The sequence below is a fragment of the Aethalodelphis obliquidens genome, unplaced genomic scaffold (assembly GCF_003676395.1).
Source record: "Aethalodelphis obliquidens isolate GAN/ISIS:26980383/991018 unplaced genomic scaffold, ASM367639v1 scaffold7, whole genome shotgun sequence".
Taxonomy (NCBI): Eukaryota; Metazoa; Chordata; class Mammalia; order Artiodactyla; family Delphinidae; genus Aethalodelphis; species Aethalodelphis obliquidens.
Genome location: NW_020837951.1, coordinates 34,555,792 through 34,577,009, shown reverse-complemented (window position 1 = coordinate 34,577,009; position 21,218 = coordinate 34,555,792). Strand labels below are relative to the sequence as shown.

Sequence of the window (21,218 nt, the reverse complement as noted above, 5' to 3'; positions counted from 1 at the left end):
GCAGCTCTACCTTCAGGGCATGTCCTGAATCTGGTCTCCTCTCATCACCTACCGCTAGCACCCCAGTTCCTGTGGCTGAAGGTCCTCCCAGCTGGTCTCCTGGCTGGTCCCCTCCAGTCTATTCTCCAGTAGGCAGCCAGAGTGATCCTTTCAAAACCCAAAAGCCAGATGACGACATTCCTCTGCTCAGAACCTCCACTGACTTCCCATCTCACCCAGAGATAAAGCGAGAGAGGCCCGAAACACTCAGCCTCCCTGTCCCACCTCTCAGAACTCGTCTCCCCACTTCCTCTCCACCTGCTCCACTCAGTCATGCCAATCTCCCTGAAGCAGCCAGGCATGCTCCTGCCTTGGACTTTTGCCCTGACTGTTCCCTGTGCCTGGAATGCACTTCTCTCCGAGAGCCGTGTGAATCACACCATCACACCCTTCAGCAAAGCCCTCTGAGCACCCATCTGAAACAGCACCCCACCCCAAACTGAGGCCCACCCCAGCTTTATTTTTCTCTACACTCTACCCGACATACTTTATTTGCTTGAATCCTCTCACGAGAGGGTAAACTCAGGGTAGCATGAATTTTTATGTTTTGTCCACGGCTGTATCCCCAGCATCTAAATAGAACAATACCCAGCAGGTAGCCCATTCTCAACAATGTGTGTTTAATGAATGAATGAGGAGAAAGGACTTGGTATGGGCTCTCATGGCCCAGCTGAGGACTCGGAGTCCAGCCTGTAAGTGAAGGCCCAGCAGTGGACAAGCCCTGCCCCAGCCCACCCACCTATCAAGTCATTTCTCCCCTCCCCGGCCTTGGGAAGCCCCTTTCTGACCATTATTCTTAAGTTCTGCTTGGAAAACTCAGGGCCTGAGTCATTCCCCAGGGCCCTGACTAATTCTCTCTCCATCCCTTGGACCCACCTCCAAGATCCTTCCTCTACAGCATAATGGGAAATCCAGAGAGAGCTCCCCTTGGAGAAGATGGAAAGGAACTGAATGATTTAGAGGAAAATTCAGTTCTTCCTGGCTCATCAATTGAGAAAGTGCAAACTCTCAGGAAGCCAGTGCCTCCGAAAGTGAAACATTAATAGAAGTATTACTGGAAAATACCAAACAGGAAGAGAAGGAAAATTCCATTGTGGAAGCAAGGTCCTCTGTCGATGCTCCTTAATGATCTCAGTAACTCGTTTCAGAATCAAAACACGGAAAGAACCGGAAATCAATCAGGCTGTCACCCTTCCTGTGGACTGGAGCTTTGGCAAAACCACCTCCACACCACCCCGGCACAAAGGGCACTGGGCTCAGAACACAAGGTCAACAGCCTGGCCACTGGCTCGGCCAGTTCCTGCTGGGAGGCAGGGTGGGCTCCATGCCTCCCTAGACCCTCAGTTTTTCCATCTGTAAAATGGGTGTTACAGCACCTTCCTCACAGAGTGACTCTTAGAGTCAAATTAATTATGGGTGTGAAAGTATCTTTTCAGCTGTGGAATACTCACCCAAATGTAGGAGTTTGGGTGGGTCCTACAATGCTAACAGAGGGGATTTTTATAAGAGTTTAAATCTAGCCACAAATAAGGCAGAGACAATTCAGGTATGAGATTGTGCAGCCTGAGGTGATATGGCACAGTGATTCAAAACAAAGACCCTAAATCCAGCTTCAAATCTCATCTCTGCCACTTACTGGCAGGGTGACCTTAGACAAGTTACTTAACCTCTCTGCCTCGTGCTCTCATATGTAAAATGGGAATGACAGTAGCATCTACCTCAAGGGACTTTGGTGAGCAGTAAGTTAGCGCATGGAGAGCACAAAGAACAATGTCTGCCTTAGAGTATATGCAATGGAAGTACTGGCTAATACTGCTATTGTGGAAAGCTCCTTCAATTCACGTGACTACTCTTTCTTGATTCAAACGCCTCCTCCTCCAAGAAACCTTCCCTGCTTCCCTCAGTTGAAATGAACGTCCTCCTGACCCTGCTTCTCCTTCAGCTCCACGGAATCAAGGCTCTGCCCAGAACAGCTTCTGTGCCAGGCTGGCTCTCAGCTCACCCACAATACTTTGTTTATAGACAAATTCTGCCCACACCACTTTGTTTATAGACAGATTCTGCCATACAGAGCTGTGTTCTAACCTTGGTTCCTGTGTCCTCACCAGAAAATAAGCTCCTTACAGGCAGGCACTACCCAACTCTTAGTTCATCCCTGTATCCACACAGCTCCTGACAGTGGCCTGCATATGGCAATTTCTCAGTCAACACAAGCCAAACAAGTTACAAGTCAGTGTGGCAGACACCACCGGCAGCCTGTCTCCATCCTGCAGGAACAGCCTCCCTCAGAAAGCTGACGGAGGTGCTGCCATCAGCCAGCCAGCAACCCAGCTCTCTGCTTCAAAGCCACAAATCCCAATTTATTTTCTAGGGCCCAGCCTGACCTACCCCTTCGCCACAGGCCACTACCACTCGGCTCTCTCAGCACAAGATGAGAAAGTCAGCTCCAAGTGAAACTGCCCAGGGAAGCACTCGACCACAGGCAGGTTCAGCTTTGCTTAAATGGCCAAAGGAAAACACACTTGTCTCAGATTTGCCTTTTAACACCTATTTTATGGGTCAGAAATGCTTTCGGGGAGAGGACGAGGTCAAGTCTTGGGGGTTCAGTCTGGGGAAATCAGTCACGTTCTGAGGTTGTCAGATTAGAAGACGGTCATCAGATCTCCTTCAAGGAAACTTAGGTTCCTTGTTGACAAGGGCCAAGATATCAGTTTTTTTTTTTTTTCTTAAAAGAGTACACACAGCCTCGCCAGTCCTTGCATGAGAAGACATAACAGTTACAAGACACACATCTTGTGATCTTGTGCAGCTGTCCCTTGGGAAGTGGCAACTCTGTGTGCAGAATTTTTCTATGAAATAATTCAAGTGCTACATTAACATCTCATTTATGGAACTCAGAGGGAGATGAGGGAGGGAGAGAGAAAAGCCAGCTCTGGGGAGCCTTTGGGGACCACCAAAGCCCAGACTGAAAGGGATGGGGGAGGGGGTGCAAGAAGAGGAGCATTAAGTGAAGGGGAGCAGGAGACATACAACACACATTTCAGTAAATATCAGAGTCTTGGGACTTCCCTGGTGATGCAGTGGTTGAGAATCCGCCTGCCAATTCAGGGGACACGGGTTTGAGCAACTAAGACCGTGCACCACAACTACTGATCCTGCGCTCTAGAGCCTGCGAGCCACAACTACTGAGCCCACGTGCCAAAACTACTGAAGCCCATGCGCTCTAGGGTCTGCATGCTGCAACTACTGAAGCCCGCACGCCTAGGGCCCATGCTCCGCAACAAGAGAAGCCACCACAATGAAAAGCCCGCGCACCGCAACAAAGAGTAGCCCCTGCTCGCTGCAAATAGAGAAAGCCGGTGCGCAACAATGAAGACCCAACGCAGTCAAATAAATAAATAAATAAAAAATCAGGGGCTTCCCTGGTGGCTCAGTAGTTGAGAGTCCGTCTGCCGCTGCAGGGGACGCGGGTTCGTGCCCCGGTCCGGGAGGATCCCACGTGCCGTGGAGCGGCTGGGCCCCGTGAGCCGTGGCTGCTGAGCCTGCGCTCCGCAGCAGGAGAGGCCACAACAGTGAGAGGCCCGTGCACCGCAAAAAAAAAAAAAAAAAAAAAAAGATTAAAAAATCAGAGTCTTACTATCTCCATCTAAATCATTGAAAGGAGAGGAACAAATTGATAAAAAGCATATAGGCTTTGAATTCAGACTGAATAGGTATAAACTGGGCCGCATCACTTGGTAGCTGTGTTACATTAGGCAAGTTATTACCTCTAAGACTCAGTTTCTTTAACTGTAAAATGGGGGCAATACTTTCCATGGTAGAGGAATAGCACTAAAGGCCCCAATAGCACTAATGGCCTGTCTGTATCCCTGTCCTCTGCCATGGGACTTCGCAGCTCCTCCTCTCTCCCCGAATCCCGGCTGGCCTTATGACTTGCTTTGGTCAACAGAATGCAGCAGAAGGGACAGTAGGGACAGTAGGCCAGTTTCTTACCTCAAGAAACTGTATGGGCTTCTGTAATTTCTTGGAACACTGCCACCATCATATGAACAAGGCTAACTCGCTGGAAGATGAGAGACCACATGGAACAGAGCTTACTCGATATAGCCAAGGCCATCCTAAACCAGGCATCCCCATACATGTAAGAGAGTCTGGCTAGGACTGGCAGGGCAGCACATATACTCCACACTGACCTTAGATGCCTGAGTGAGCCCAGCTGAGGCCAGAAAAACTACTCAGCTGACGTGTGGGTTCATGGTCAATAATAAAGGCTTATCATTTAAAGCAGGGGTTGGAAACTACAGACCACAGGCCAGCTTCCCGTTTTTGTAAATAAAGATTGGATACAGCTACACCCTTTTAATTTATATATTGTCTAAGTCTGCTTTCAAGCTACAATGGCAGAATAGTTGAATAGTTGTGATGGGGGCTGTCTGGCCTGCAAGCTAAATTATTTACTAACTGGCTCTAAGAAACTTTGCTAACCTCTGGTTTAAAACCAGAGTTTGGCATGATTTGTTACGCAGCAATAGCTAACTGATACAGTACATAAACCCCTTCTCCGGTGATTGTGAGGATTCAAGGACCAATTAAGCGGTTAGCCTGAAGCCTGGAGAACATACTTCTCTTCTGGGGAATCAATGGGAAAAACTGGGTTTGATATGCAGCGTTTTTCTCACACTACTTTCAAGGGACAGGACTTCAAAGAAGAAAGTGTTCCAAGCCAAACCACAGCTACCAAGCTTGGCTCTTACCTTTCCAATCAATTACTTTCTCAGAACTGGAGAATGTGGCTGTTAACCAAATAGAAATGACTGACAGCTCATGCTTGACCCTGGCTTCAATCAAGCTATACATCAATGATTTGAAGTGAAAAGGACTGAAAGACAAGTCACAACTCCCCACAAAGACAGTGAGACACCCTCTTCCTGTTGTGGCTCTAACCTCCGTCTGCAACCTCCTGCCACACCCACCCTTCAGAGCCTCCAACCATTCTCTTGGCACAAGCCTCTGCATGGAGAAGCTCAAATGCTGCCACCCCCGAAAGCCCTCCCTGAATTCACAGACAGAGTTGAGGCCCTCCCAGCCCTTTGCACACCCTTCTGTTCTGGCATGCCACATGTTGCGACACTGCCTCATTACCCGTCTCTGTCTCCCAGACTAGATCTTGAAAAGCTCGTGTTCAACTACAAACTGAAAAGCTTCCCTCTTGGAAAGCTGGCCACCACTTATTCTCTCTGAATTGCCCCCTGCTTAGCATGCTGCTCAGAAACTGTTTGCTGAGTGTTTAAAAAAAAAAAAAGTTGAACATGATATTATTTATTCCTTAGGGAACATGTTATTTAACTCAACTCTGTGGATGCTGACAAAATATAAATTGTTGGTACACATCAGCATGTATTTAAAACTTGGGGAACTGATGTCATGGTGCATCTTGACTTTCTCAGTTGCAGTGGAAACATTTACTTAATTTTGATAAAAGAAACAAGACTTCAGCAGAAAATACAACTGGATGAGCCCTGTTCGGCTGCACAAAAGGAGACCTACCAAGTTACTGGCCTTTTTGTCATCATTATTTTTTTATAAAGACAACCTGAAGGAATAATATTTCCACCTACTAAAGTTTCATTTTTCTCTTCCCAGGAGTTCAGGCCCTCACTGTGTCTCACTCGGACTGTATTGTAATTGCCTCCTAACTCCAAACCCATTTCCCCCAGACTGTGGCAGCTGTGTGTAACCTGGGATCCTCCCCAACCATGGCTCTGAGTCTATCCTTTTCCTGACTCAACAGTCTTCAAGGATTCCCCTGTGGGATCTAAACTCAGGACCCCACGTATCTCACATTGTCACCTCTCATTCCCCAAGTGAGGCCCACTGCAAGAAAGCTCTAGTTTCTAAGAACACCCTCCACATTAAGGTTTCATACATATATTTGCACACACATACGCCCACACACATACATATATGGACACACGTATGCATGTACACTCACAGCACAGGCACCTAAGTGCTCCCGCAGGCTTCAGTCAGCCTTCTCCCCAGCTCAAAGCTGCCTCCTAGGTGAAGACCTCACTAAATTCCCCAAGACAAAAACACTGGGAAACAAATGATGAAAAGACAATGTGTGTAGATATCCTCCGGAGGCTTAGGCCAAAGATTACTGCCAAGTCTTTTGCAGCCTTTATTCCCTTCCTCCTAGCTCGCCCTTGTACCAAGAGATCTCTGAGCACAAAAGTAAGTGCAGGGAAAAGCTAGTTAAACTGAAAACACAGTCTGTTACAGATGATTCTAAAAGGGAAAATGCCCCAAACTGGAGGCTGGCTGAGTGGTGCATATGTGACCAGGTGTGTGTGTGCCCCGGGACTTATCTGGGAGAGTAGAAGGATGCCCACGTATGTGTCAGAAGGAAGCACAGGTAACTAAGGGAAGCAGGAGAAGGGCCCCCCAAAGATAAAGCTGGTTGGGAGGTGGCAATGGAGGCCCTGAAAGGAGGATCTGTGGACCAATAGCTCCTACTTCCATGCCATAGCAACCCTCAACACAGGCCGATGTTAAAAACACAGGGCCTGGCACGCAGGCGGCATTCAGCAGCCCTAGGGGTTCTTGTCCTAACTCCTAACAACAGAAAAAAGGAAGCTGGGTCTGAGATTAAGTGGGCTAGAGTAGGTTTTCCTGGATCTGTGGGTGAGGGGCAGAAGGCGGGCTCTGGGGTGTTCAGGGCTGGATCTGCAGTATGCCTGACCTTCCAAAAGCTATCTGGCTGGAAATAATGTGAAAACCAGGCTGCCTCCTGGCTGCCTGGCCAGGAATTGGGGGTGGATGTTAGCCCCGGATTAGGAGGCAGTCCCACAAAGAGGGCAGAGATGAGGACATCCAGAGTCTGCATCCCAAAGCAGCTCTGACCAGAAGACCCAGAGGGAGGGTTAAGAAGCCACTGTTTCATTAGTGTTCTCTAAGTGTGGTCCCAGGATCAGCAGCAAAAGATCACCTGAGAATTTGTTAGAAATGCACATTCTCAGGCCCCACACCAGGTGTGGTGACTCAGGCACTTCAGGCGATGGGTCCCACAATCTGTGTTTTAACCAGTCCTCCGGGTGCCAGTTTGAGAACCACTGCATACTATGACCCTTCTGGGCTCCTTCCCCTCCTACTCGTTAGAAAGAACATCTGGTAGCCACAATCCCTCCAACTCCAAGGATCACAACAACTTCTTAAAAGACCAAAGGGCTCAAAGTCAAAACCTAGTATGTGAAAATACAGCCCAGAGAGATCTTTTTTTTTTTTTTTTGACTGTGTTGGGTCTTTGTTGCTGCGCACAGGCTTTCTCTAGTTGCAGTGAGCAGAGCACAGGCTCTAGGCACGCAGGCTTCAGTAGTTGCAGCAGGTGGGCTCAGTAGTTGTGGCTCATGGGCTCTAGACCACAGGTTCACTAGTTGTGGTGCACAGGCTCAGTTGCTCCTCGGCATGGGGAAATCTTCCTGGACCAGGGTTCAAACCCATGTCCCCTGCATTGGCAGGTGGATTCTTAACCACTGTGCCACCAGAGAAGTCCCCAGAGAGATCTTTTTTAAAAACCACATTTGCTCACATCATTTAGCAGCTAAACCCCCTCACTGGCCCTCACTGTGCTTAGCTTTCAAGGTCCTCCCTCACCGGGGCCCTCCTGCCCCTCTGGGGTCCTGCCCAACTCTAACCTCTGAATTCTGGCCACAGGGTCTTTACCTGCAGTCCCCTACAGCACCAGGCTCTCTTCTGCAGCCAACCATAATAATGGTCCTCCCTGACCACGTCCCATCACGGCACTTATCATGCACACTGCGGCCTGGGCCACAGTATTCACTAGACCCTGCTCTAGTACCCAGCAAGGGAGAGCACAGAGAAGACCTGTAAGAAATACAAACAAGCCAAGTCTTCAACACACTTGACACTCCAGCTATAAAACTTATTATTCCTCAGTATTTGAAACAGTCTTAATTATAATTAGAAAAAACATTTACTAGAGTTTTGAAAACCATAAAGAAAGACTTCAGTGAGCAAGCAGAATGACAAGCAGTGGTAGAGAAAGGAGATTTGCCCACCTGGGAGGTGGTCATGGAGTAATGGGGGAAGGCACAATCTCTCTGGAGAGCTAGGGTGGGCCGTCCTTCCATCCCCAGGGACTTCAGGTTCTCCCAGGCCAGCACCTAGCCAAGCCTGGGCCACACATAAGGCAGCAGGGAGCCTCTCTGCTGTTTCCCTCATAGATCAACCACAAACCCATAATCCTGGGGGCTCTCGGAGAAACCTCCTCTGTCCCCAAGGCAGCACCTGGGTGGCCACCTGGCTTCCAGCTCTTCGTCATTTAGGTATGGCATCCTGGGTGCTTAGGAAGCCCAGAGTCCATGCTTCCAAGATGTGTCCCCAAAACTGGCCCAGAGGGAGGTGGAATCCACCGACTGCCCACGATGCCTTCAGCAGACCCAGTGGGGGGAGGAGGGAGTACTCGGGGGACCTAGGACCTTGGGGGAGAGGAAGTCAGGCAGAAAAAAATCAGGAGGGGCATCCCCTTACTCCTCCTGCCTGGAAAACAAAAAAGATCCCTTTCCAAGCACCAGCTGGCAGGTAGGAGCCTGTCTCCCTCCTGTCTGGACATCCAGTCCTAAAAGAAACTCAGACTCTATCAGTCTCCCCCAGCCCACACCTGGGCAAAAGTTTACCTTTGGGAGAACGTAGGGGGCCAGAGGAGAACAAGAGGGACAGCGGCCTGATAGCCATTGCAAGGCACTGGGCCTCAGATGTAATCAAAACACTGCCTTCCACCAGAAGTAGACAGAACAAGTATTATTTCGTGGGGGAAAGGAGGGTGTCACAGGAGTGTGAAGGGGGAGGAGAGGGCCCCATCTGGCTGGAATTAACTAACCTGCTTCAAAGGTGGGGCTCGAGATGGTCTGATTTGTTAGGGAGGGGGGGTTGCACAAAATCGTCCCCCTCATCCCTGGGGCTGTATGGGGTGGGGGTAAGGTCAGGAAGGAAGGTGAGGTTTTGGAGGGGTGGGTCTCCTTCCAGCTGGCTGGGTAGGCGGACCCCTCCCATGCGCGGCTGGAGGAACTGACAGGTCTAAGTGGAGCGCTCTTGTAGGCCAGCTCACTGCAACTGGAAGAGCACGCTTGGGGGTTCCCGGTGCAGCTCCAGTACAAAAGGCCGTCCCATTTCGAAACCTGGCGCGAGGGGGTGGGTCAGGGCAGGGCGTTTAGAGTGATTTACATATATCCATTTAAAGACAGCCGGTCTGAATCTGCCATCGGAAATGGGTAATATCCGGCGAGTCCCTTCTCAGCTCTGGACCTCAGTTTCCCATGTATAGAATCGGGCAGGAGGAAGAGGAGGTAGACAAGAGTAAACACGCTTTTAAGTCCGTGACAGCTCTGCCTCTCTGACTTTCCTCCTCGGGGGTCTGAAGGGCTAGTTAGGTGTCTCTTTCTTGGGCAAGGCTGGGCGGGGCGCTCTCGTGATCAAACTGGGTCCAGGCTGGGCGGGGCCTCTCGTAATCATTGGTGGAGGCTACTTCCGAAAGGGGCACCTGGCTGTGGGCTCAGAGACAGGACGTTTTGGCAGCAGCAGTGAAAGAGACTGTGTCAGGAGGCCGGCGATCGGGGGCAAAGCGCATGCAGAGGCAGAACTGGGAAGCACCGTTGAGAGGCCTGACCCCAAAGGTCCTAGCCCGAGTGGATGTAGGAACTCGAAACTAGACAGGTGCCTCAGTTTACCCGTGCGCACAGTGGCTCTGGAACCTCGGGTGAGGCCGAGGGGCGCCTTACCTTGTCCTTCTTGCCAGCACCGCTCTCTTCCGCGGCCGAGGCGCCACACCTGTTGAGCAGTTTCTTGCCTCCGCAGGCCGTCGGGCTCCAGGTGCGACCGCCTGAGCAGGAGCCCCCCGAGGGTTCTGGGGCACCGCCCGCGGCGCTCTCCACCTTAATGAGGCGGTGCTTGGGGGAGATGTAGCGCACCTCGGCTGGCGTGGCGGGCCGCCGCTCGCTGCTGCTGCGGTAGAGGTGAGGGGAGCCCGAGGACGAGGACGAGGACGCGGCGGCGCCCGCGCCAGAGGCGGCACAGCAGCAGCCCGCGGCGCCCGTCGCGGACGAGGCCGAGAAGGCACGCTGCCCCCCGCCTGGCTCCCCGCCGCCGCAGTAGTCCAGGCGGCACATGGCGCGCAGTTTGCGCAGAGACGAGCCGGGCCCGTTGTAGGGGTCCTCAAAGTCGCGCTCCTTCTGTGCGCGGTAGGCGCGGATAAGGTCGCTAGTGCTACCGCTGTCGTCGGGCAGCGATCCCGACGAGGCCGAGAAGCAGGAGGCGGCGGCCGTACCGCAGGACGCCGAGGTGGCCGAGGGGGCCTGCGGCACGGCCTGGGGGGTCTGCGAGGGCCGCTCGCCCCGGCGCCGCTGCTCGCGGTAGTCGGGCCGCGGCGGCTGCGGGGGGCTCTTAGTCTTGCTGTTGCCCAAGCTGAAGTACTTGTTCAGCCACTTGGCCATGGCGAGAGGCCGCCTAGGGCCGCGGCGCGGGAGCCGGGTCCGCCGCCGCGGCCATTCGGGGGGCAGTGCTGCCGCCCAGGTCCCTCGGCGCCCCCGCCCCGGCGAGGGGCGTCCGGGGCGCCCGCTCCCGACGCCAAGTTCAAGTTCTCTCCTCCGCCTCCTGCCGGCCGCTCCCGGGCTCCGGCCGCTGCAGCACCGCCCTCCGCCTCCTCCGCGCGCCTCCCAGGCTTCGGATCTCGTGCCCTTCGCGGGCGCGTCTCATGGGATCCGGACGCGGCCCCACAGATAACTAAAGGCCCGGGCGCCCCCCTCCTCGGACGCTCTGGCCGTGCGCTCCGCCACGGAGCGCGCTCCTGCGCCGTCGGAACCGCAGCCACCGCCTTGGCCCGGATTCCCGGTACTGCTGGAACTTGTCGGCGTCCTCGGCCCCCCACTTCTTCCTTCCCGAGAACGCTGTAGCGAGCTCGGCACCCGGCCGGCTAGCAAGCGGGCCGGAGAGCGAGCGAGCGAGCAAGCGACGAGGGAGGGAGGAGGCAGCCGGCGCCCGCCCGAGCCCGCGCGCCCGTGCCCGTCCCGGCGGCGCCTGCTGCTGCCGCTGTCGCCGCCTCCCGAACCGCCGCGTGTGTGACACTCGGGCCGCCAGCGCCCGCCCCGCGCTGCGGCCCCGCCCCCCCTGGGCCCGCGCGCGCCCCGCCCCCATCCCGCCCCCGCAGACCCCGCCCCGCCCACCCCCACGCGTCCTGCTGCCAGACCTCGGCCCTGGCTCCGCCCCTCTTGCGCCCGGGTCCTGGGCAGAAGCAGCTCCCCTCTTCAGCACGCGCCACCTCCTGTGGCCGCCTCGGCGCCAGGCCCTGGGTCTCGCCTGAGGGCGCCGGGGTCCCGCGGCGCAACCGGCCCCGTCTCGCTCGCAGTCCGCCGCCTCCTAGGGCGAGAGGTTGCCAGCCTAAGCCTGCAGCGCGCAGAGGCCAAACCCTTACCCGGGACCCGCGCGCTGTGCTACCCAGGGATCCCCACTGTTGGGGACACGAGGCTTTTCTAGTTTACGGCGTAACCCGCTTGGAGGAATTGCGGTGCCGAGACCCCTTAGGGACAGGGTGTCTATTCCCTACTTAAAGGGACGAAGACTCCGGTTCAGCCCACTGTGCCAGACCTTCGGAGGAATCCTTATGCAAATGAGCGTTTTAACAATCCAGATGACGGATGCGGCCAGGATAGGCGGCAGGGGTCCGGCCCCCCACCAGTTGGAGAGCCAAGCTAAGGGGAGGTCGGAATGTTTGCTTACCTTTTCACCGCTGAGGAAGTCGTGGCTTTAACTCCGTTCACGGCCAACCTGGCAGAGCGAGCTGTGGGAACGTTTAAAGCCTAAGATTGTAGGAGCTGGCAAGGCTCCATTTAATCCAGGCCCTCATTTTACACACGGAGAAACTGAGGCTCAGAGAAAGGTCACCCAGGTGGGCCTGTTTGCCCGTTCCCGGTATGGTGGCGCCGAAATTGTGTCATTTCTACTAGTCTCTGCTTTGCAATTTAAGGTCGTCCTCTGATTATTAAAATGCGGAAACTGAGGCCGAGTGAGGAGCACAGCTTGCTTGGTAAAGCTTTTCCTGGGAGGCAGCATATGCTCTGCCGAGGAAGAGGAGCTGCCTAGAAATGAGGTAACTGCCAGTAGAGCCGGTGCTCCTTTGAATTAGGCTAATCAAGCTCCAGAATATGGCATACCCTAAGGTATGAATTGACACCTGAGAAATTCTCTAAGGATGCTAACTTATTAGGATGATAGTCCAAATCATTAATTACCTCCACTGGCAACCTGTATATTATAGATGGGCTTTGGGGGAATCTATTTTTTCCTGTATCCCGTAGGTAAAGTGGGACCTGTTAGGTCAGGGAGCAAGGCCAGTGACTCTTTTGGCCAGAACTGGAGGCGGAGGTCAGACTCGCAGTCTGAGGCTCGTGGGCAGGGAGGGCCTCTTCCCCTGCCTGAGGCCACCGTGGGGCAAGTGGCAGAACCAGGACTCCAACTTGGGTCTTACCCTGAAGCCTGTGCTCTGTCCACTCAGCCACAAACAGTGATGCAGTGGAATTGACTGCAAACTGTCCCTTCAGGATCAAGCTATTTGCTCTTCCCCTCTGGTCAGACAGGACTGTCATCCTCTATGAGCCAGTTAAATTTTACAAACCCACTATGTGACGCCATAGTCACAGACATCATCAACAACTACACAGCCCCTTCATTGCCTGAGATCTACTTTTTTAGAATTTCACAGCAAATAATCTATGATGTGGGGGGGGGGGGTTTGTGGGGTGTCTGGGGGATGGTGAGAGGACCCAGAAGTTGACCTGAGCTAAGATGTTTATTTTGGGTGTCCCTAGACTTAACTATCTCAGATTACCCTTTAACTCATTCCTCTACTGTATAAGTACTTAATTATCCCACAAGTAAGAGAGGCTCAAATAGAAAACCTGAAAGGCAAGGACATTCTCCTTGCGAGCCCCACCTTTCAACCAACCACAAATCCTCTCCTGCTCCCTTCCTTCCCATCTCTGCTTCTAGGTTCAGGAAGGAGGAATGGCCAGATCCTGGCAGCAGGCCAGGACACCCTGGGCAAGAGAGTCTTCTCCAGGATCTGGAAACTTGTTCCCTGCACGTGGGTTGCACATGGAAGAGTGATCTCTGCCTTTTCCAAAGGTTTAGGAAGAGAAGTTATATTTCACAACTTACATTTCCCATTTCACTTTCAGCAGGCCCTGGGGTCAGACCCACTTTTCCATGTGATGCCTCTGCTGGGGTATAATTTGCAAGCCAAAATTATTGTAATGCTATAGTATTATGCCAAAAACTTCCAGAGCACTTGTGTGCTCAACCCCTACATGTTCTGTATATAATTAACCCTCCTCAGCATCCCTACAATCTCGTGTTATTCCCAGTTTACAGATGAGGTAACTGACCTAAGGTAGTATTTATTTCAAGCAGGCAAAAAAACACATGGATGTTTTCCTTTGGGAACTAATAGTGACATCTTACAAGACTCAGAGTCAGAAATAATCAGTCTGAAAGGAAACAGAAAAGTTCCCGAAAGACGATGTTGGAGAAGCAGTGTGTCAAATGGTTAGAGGAGACAGGGACTTGTAAGAAAAGGATCAGAACGCTATAGATGGTTCGAGCTGGACAGACTCTTCAGAAAGCCAGCCACCCCATTTCAGAGAGAAGGCGGACCAGTGAAGGGAAGAGGTTGAGTCAAGAGGCATGGCTGGGATTGGCATCCAGTGTCTTTGACATCACAAACCCAATTCTATGGCCATCATTCTTGGCATTTTTTACTTTTATATCCCTCCTTCTTGTCCCCAGTTTTCTTATTGGAAGGGTTGGGTGTGGTCCTGTTCCTGTTTCTGCCCTGTCTCAACTTCTCATTTTAGACCAAGGTGGGGACGTGGCAGCTCTTTTCTCTGCATTCCCAATATCTGGAGCTAGGCTCTGCCATTGGTGGAGGCCTAGAAAAATGGTGCCACCATCCCAACAGATTCATCAAGCAAAACTTTTTCAGTTCAGTCTGTCAAATGTTAATGTCAGTCCCTTGCTATGTACCAGCCTGGGAGTCTGGGCTGGAAGCATGGATTTGAGAGTCATTAATCCTCAGTGAAGGCCTGAAGCAAAACCCTCAGTCATCCTTGACACCTTTTTTATTCCTGCTCCATCCAGCCCATCAGCAAAGAATATGCAGAATCCTACCATGTCTCACCACCCCCACTGCCCCTACCCCGGTCCAACTCCTTCATCCCTTGACTGTATCATTGCAGGCGTATCCTACCCATTTCCTGGTTTCTTTCTCAACGCAGCAACCAGTGATCCTATTAAAAATGAATCTGGGGGCTTCCTTGGTGGCGCAGTGGTTGAGAGTCCGCCTGCCGATGCAGGGGACACGGGTTCGTGCCCTGGTCCGGGAAGATCCCACATGCTGCGGAGCGGCTGGGCCCGTGAGCCATGGCTGCTGAGCCTGCGTGTCCAGAGCCTGTGCTCCACAACAAGAGAGGCCACAACAGTGAGAGGCCTGCGTACTGCAAAAAAAAAAAAGAAAAAAGAATCTGATTAAATCCCCCATTAAATCCCCATGTCCCAGGACTTTCCTGGCAGTCCAGTGGTTAAGCCTCCATGCTTCCACTGCAGGGGGCACAGGTTCGATCCCTGGTCGGGGAGTTCCCACATGGCATGCTTGCAGCCAAAAAAGAAAAAAAAAAATCCCCACGTCCCTAATAGATGCCAAAAATAGTTACAGTGGCCCATGAGGCCTCACATGACCTAGTCCCCTTAAATTCCCACTCTAGCCAGGCAGCCTCTTTGCTGTTCCTTGAACCCTCTCTCACCTTGGGCCTTTGCACTACATCTCCTCTGCCTGGAATGCTTCCCCACTGCTGTCACCATTCACTCCCTTCTGGTCTTTTTTTAAATGGCACGTGCTCAGTGAAGCCTCTCCTGGGCACCATATCTAGAATTGTCCTCCACACTCAACACTTCCTATCCTCATCTCTGCTTTATTTTTCTGAGTTATCACTCATTCCCATTTCACACACAGCATATTTATTGTTCTTGTTTATTCTTTGTCTTGCCCCACGATGGGGTAGGGATCTTTACTCTTTGTTCACTGCATATCTTCTGTGTCAAGAACAGGGCCTGACACCTAGCAGGCATGGGATCAATACTTGCAAAATGAATGAGTGAACGTGAGTGGCTGATCGTGGAGGGTAGAATAGCAGAGGGCTAAAGCTCGCCATCTCTCTGCCTCGGACCTGGTGCTAGTGGCTTTAGCTTTGGTCTGGAGGTGGGAGCATGTCAGACTTGCCACATTTTTAAAGCAGATGTGTTCAGGGGATCTCTTCCCAGACTGTGTCTCTTCCACAGAGGAAGCACAGCGAGATTCATCCCTGTCTTCCCAGCATCCGGAGGGGGCTCCAGGAAGGTTGCAGGGTCCAGGTAGCCCCTTCCACACAAGTCCCAGTCGTGCTGACACGCAAGCCTGTCCGGGGTGTCGCTGAGGCAGCTCTGTTGTTCCCTCCACCTCAGGTACAACTAATCTTAGGAATCTCATTGCTGGTCAAGAGATAATCCTCTATATCTAGATTAAAGGCTGTGTTTTGACCATTACTGTGCACTGAATGTTGAGCCGACAATTTAATTGAGCTGTTTATGCTGCTGCCTTGATTTCTTCCCAGAGAATTTAGAACTAATTCCAAGTGTCTCTGTGAATTAAGTGGGCTTCTCCCAACATGCTTTGCCTGTCATTTGCCTGTGCCAAATCCCACTAGTCCTTGTGTTACCCAATTATGGGCTCTCCCTCACGGCTGTATGTGGCTGGGACCATTTCCAGCCCACTTCCTCCTCAAGGTGGCCATTAATTATATGGCCCCGAGAATGGCCATACCCCAGGACAGCCTCTATGGTACCTGCAGCAGTAGAAAGGGAAGGTAGAGGTGAGGACTGGGACAGCAGCAGAGAGGACATAAATCAGACTGACCCCTTTGAAGTCACCTCCAGGAGACTGACAATAACCCCCTAACAAGAGAAGGATACAAGTGTCTTTAGCACAGTTAAGTGTGATGGAAGGAAAAGAGTTTGGATGGAGGTCAAGACTGCTGAGTTGTTATCCTGGCTCTCTTCTGACTTCCTACATGGCCTCTGCGGCCTCGATGTTACTATTTATAAAATGGGAGCTGGCAGATCATTGTTTCTCATTGCATGTCATGGAGTGTCTAAGGGCAGGGTTGCCAGGTTTAGAAAAAATGAAACAAAATAACAATAACAAAAATGGACATCCATGCAGTATTTGCCATATACTTATAGTAAAATATTATTTGTTGTTTATTTAGAATTCAAATTTAACTGGGTGTCCTATATTTTATCTGGTGATCTCAGGCAATTGTTCTCATGGGAGATAAAGGCGGCTCCCCACCCCTAGCCCAGCCTCTGCTGATGAAATGTACGAGAGCAGACCTCTCAACTCCAGCTGAAAATTTAGAATCACCTACAGAGCTTATACAACATCTAGTGACCAGTCTGTATTCCAGACCAATTAAATCAGAATTCTGAGGGTGGATTCAGGAATCAGTCTATATTTTTTTATCTCCCCAGATGAGTCCAATGTGCAGCCAAGTTTGAAAACCACTGGGCTAGAGCAAGGGCTCTTAAAGGGAGGTCCCAGAACCAGAGCATCAGCTTCACCTGAGAACCTGGCAGAAATATAAATCCCAGCTTGCAGACCTTCAGAATCAGAAACTGGGTGTTGTGGCCCAGAAAGCCCTCCAGGGACTCTGCTGTATCTAAAGTTTTAGAGCCAGTTTAAAAGTTCCTTTGATGCCAGTAGGGCACCTGATCAGCAAGTGGGTGCTAGAAAAGCGAATTGGTTGATTTGCAGTGATGCATCTTAATGGTCAAACTGCCTATCCTCTAGCAATTGCAGTCTAAATTATGGGGTTTGCAACCCACCAAATGCAGTGACCTTTTGAGTCTCAAACTTTGGTCTGATGGCAGTCTTGAAGGCTACCATCGTCACCTGGCAGCATGACAGGTTAGGCCAGGAAAAGCCAGAAGTAGGCCAGAGGAGTCGGAGGGCATAAAATTCTGGGTCAGGCAGCCCGAAGGCACAGCGGAAGGGGCTTGGAGCCCATGAGCAAGGAGGAAGCAGAAAGTGTGACAGAAAGGAACCAGACAGGGTCGGGGGGGCAGGAGGTCAGCCCAGGTCCCAAGGAGATGAGGTGGGGATGGGGTGGGGAGAAGCAGTGAGAAATAAGGATATCTCCAGGGCTGGTTAGGCCGAGTCAGGCACTGCTTCTGCGAGGAGCCAGGACCAGGGCAGGCCAGAGCTGAGGCCAACCAGTGGAGGTGGAGAAGGAAGGCTGTGCTTGTTTTGTGATGATCAAGAACAGAGCAGGGTTTTTCTGCAGCCTCGGAAGACTAAAATACAAGCCCACTGGCACCGTCAGGTTTTTGTCTATGGGGGTCTCACAGTTCCAGGTTGATTTGTTTTGGGGGATGCCAGGTGCCCAGGATGTGTGACTCTCCTGTCCTTGAGAGACTTCTGGAGGGCAAGTCATTGGGGCTGTGCATGATTCATTGCTGTCCACCCCCAGGATTCCCTCAGCACCTGCCAAACGCTAGGCCCTGAGTGACTGTGTGTGGAACTGAATCCCACAGACATCCAGCAAAGCAGGATTCTTAAATATGAGTTACCACCTCAGGCCCTAATAAACCACACCAGTGAGGAACCACAGACATTCCACATGCAAAAGGGCACTTGTCACCCTTGTAGGATCATCGCAGACTCTGCTCCCTGCTGCCTGCCTTTCTCCCTTCTTTTCACAGAGCTCCTCGCCTGTACAAGGCGCAGCTCCCCGACATTGTAGGGAACAATTGAAAAAGAAGGCATAAAGGCAGCAAACATCAAAACCTCCAAGATTACACTTACCTGGGTTCTAATGCGAATGACTTTGTGTGCTAGTGTGTAAAACTATAAATCTGAGGCCTTTAATCTGATTCTCATCTCCAAAATAAACTTCGGAGTTCCTAAAAGGTACAATATTACTTTAAACCCTACAGTTGGGAAAGTGATTTATTTCTTCAATGTTAAACCACACACACACAGATGTTCTTCTGATGCAATTTCCATCCTCTCATTTTCATTGTAATATTTAAAGACAATTTGTATTTTTAAATTTTTTTAACATCTTTATTGGAGTATAATTGCTTTACAATGGTGTGTTAGTTTCTGCTTTATAACCAAGTGAATCAGCTATACATATACATATATCCTTATATCTCTTCCCTCTTATGTCTCCCTCCCACCCTCCCTATCCCACCCCTCTAGGTGGTCACAAAGCACCGAGCTGATCTCCCTGTGCTATGTGGCTGCTTCCCACTTGCTTTCTATTTTACATTTGGTAGTGTATATATGTCCATGCCACTCTCTCACTTCGTCCCAGCTTACCCTTCCCCCTTCCTGTGTCCTCAAGTCCATTCTCTACCTCTGCGTCTTTATTCCTATCCTGCCCCTAGGTTTTTCAGAACGTTTGTTTTTTTAAAAGATTCCATATGTATGTGTTAGCATACGGTATTTGTTTTTCTTAAAGACAATTTTAAAAAATCATTTTCCATGCATAATTTTCTAGCACTACATTTTATTTTTTTCCTGGATGACAGTGGTTACCATGCTGCCATCTGAGCCTTACCTGAGGGGGTGCATTGTTCTTAGCCAGAGCCAGGAAAGAGTTAAAGTTGCAAAGGGCAGTCTGTCATCTGTCTCAGTTTGGGGATGGAGTGGGGCTGGAGACGGCCCAATTGTCTCTTTCCCTCCCTGGGGCTGAGTGCAGGATGTTGAATCTCCCAAAATAACTCTGACCATGTGGGTAAACGCCTGCCCAGAGCTGGTTTGGAATAGAAGATTCTCAGGATCAGAGGGGAGCTCTCCCGGCCAAATGATCTGATCTCCTGGCTGGAAGAGAGAGGAGCCCAGCACCTTCCAAACCAAATGTCCACTAACAAGCCCTCACCTGGCCCCAGGGAAAACCAGGTGATCCCTGTCAGCTTCTTTCACCCAGGTGGCAGCCCACAGAGTGACCATCCCCAGACAGAGTTCTGTAAGGCCAGTGGGAGAGGTCCCATCAGATCCAGGGCAGAATCTAAGTGAGCCTCTCAGTCCCTGGAATTTCTGGAGCCCTTGGGGTTTGCAAGACGCTGTAGAATCACCGTTTATTGCACGTGTCCAGAGGAGGGAACTGCTGGCTTTTGTGGCTTCCCAGAGTCATGCTGAGTGGAGGGGTTCCTTCTGCCTGGGCCTCGAGCTCGCTCTGATCGCTCTAGTCCCAAGGTACAGACAGTGATGGATTTGGGGGGTCCCCTCACCCCCAAGACCGGGGCAGCATTTCATTCATATACTTTGAGTCTGGAGCAGGCAAAGCCCAGAGAGAAACATTGCTTTCCTAAGTCTCCTGCTTTTATCTTTATGTACAACGCGATTCGTATTTCCATTTGTTCCCATTTGTGGACATTTTTGTGGTGGGTATAACCTTTTAATGTTATTGTTAGGCTCTAACCACAGAGAATCCACTTCTCCAATGGACCAATTTTGGTATAAAATAACACGTGCACCCTGGCCACGGTGTGGGTCAAGGGTGCTTAAACTCTGAGTATGCCTCAGAATCACCTCAGAAAATAGCATTAGAACGTACACTGCCTGCACTGCAGAGGAGCCGACTCAGAGCCTAGTGGGGCTCAGGAATCTGCATTTTTACATGAACCACAGCTGATTCTGCTCAGGTGAGCCAACTATCCCACTATGAGAAGCTCTGGCTAGTCTCTGAGCTCTGATCCACGGTGTGAACCAAGAAATCATGGGTGGAGGCATTTCTTACTTTTGTTCCCAAGACCCAACGTTCAGAGGGTCAGCCAGCCTGCCTCTCAGGCAGTGTGTCCCTGCAGGGCATCATGTCACCTCACCTGTGCATTCTAAGGGACATATGGTTCTTCTTATTTATCCTGAGCAAATCTCCCTCAGAGGCCAGTGTAACGGATTCTGAGAAGTGGGGATTAGGCGGGAGGAAAGGAGGAGAACAAATGTGGACACAGAGCACAAGAGGACGCTGTGCTGGCCACTGTGCTCCAGGCTTCGTCGTCCCACAGAAGCGCATATGGTGGGCACTAACACCCATCTTCCAGCTGAGGATGTGAGGGCTCAGAAGTCACACAGCTAATAAGAGCTGGACTCAGGTATGTTCGATGTAAAGGCCTCCTTTCTTTCCTTGGGTTTTTTGTTTGTTTGCTTGTTTTGGAGTAGGGATGGATACATTTAAAATTTTTTTTTAACTTTTTATTGTGAAAGATTTCAAACTACAGAAAAATTGCAAGAATAGTACAACTAACCCCACAGACCCTTTAATTTTTAATGTTTTGCCACATCTGCACTCTATCTATTGTCGACTGAAAGTAACAAAACAAAACTGCACAACCTGAGAGCTGTGAATTCAGTTTCATTTGGGGACTTACTGAGGACTATAGTCTGGGAGACAGACTCTCAGATAGCTCTGAGGACTGCTCCAAAGAGGTGGGGGGGAGGTCAGTGTATATATGATTTTGGTGAAGGGGGTATGTGCAGTCAAGCACACATCTCTGCAGAAGGTTGCTGCTGGTCACAGGGAGCAGATGTCTCCATTAATGATTTTAGTGCTTTTCTAGGTATGAGAAGATGCAAGAAATTGGGTTCATAAAATTTCCTCCTGAAAATATCTAACTATCTGAAGGCCTGTTCTGCCGGTTTTTCCAGATCAGAGTGCCTTGTTCCTGATCTCCATCCTGAACTCCTTTCAGGGCGTGTTGAAGGTCAGCGACTGCAGTGGCTAGAGACTTCATTCTTGGAGAACCAGATGGTGAGCAACATTTTTCAGTTGTATCTATCTATCCATCCATCTATCTGTCTATCAATTTTGCTAATTCATTTGAGAATGACTTGAAAGCGCTTGATTTACTCCTAAATATTTCAGCTCATCTCCAGAGAACAATGGCATTCTTCCACAAAGCCACAGTAAAATTATCACACTTGGGAAGTTTAACATTAATACATTACTATTTGATATTTGGTTTACTTTACCAATTGTTTATAAAATGTCCTTTTTTTTTTTTTTTTTTTTTCG

The 21,218-nt window shown here is 50.8% G+C and overlaps 1 protein-coding gene across 7 annotated transcripts in view; it reads right to left on the bottom strand.

Moving 5' to 3' along the window:
* The window catches only part of SHB (SH2 domain containing adaptor protein B), a 137,996-nt gene extending 126,865 nt beyond the window's left edge, over nt 1-11,131 (bottom strand). For 6 of the 7 annotated variants that reach the window (XM_027105447.1, XM_027105450.1, XM_027105448.1 and 3 more), the window contains exon 1: nt 9,837-10,799. In XM_027105447.1, the coding sequence (XP_026961248.1) occupies nt 9,837-10,547 (711 nt within the window). In that variant the 5' untranslated portion in view covers nt 10,548-10,799. Of the gene's footprint in view, nt 1-9,836 lie in introns of all 7 variants that reach the window. The other variant, XM_027105446.1, reaches the window with a different exon arrangement.
* Nucleotides 11,132-21,218: the final 10,087 nt, after the last annotated feature.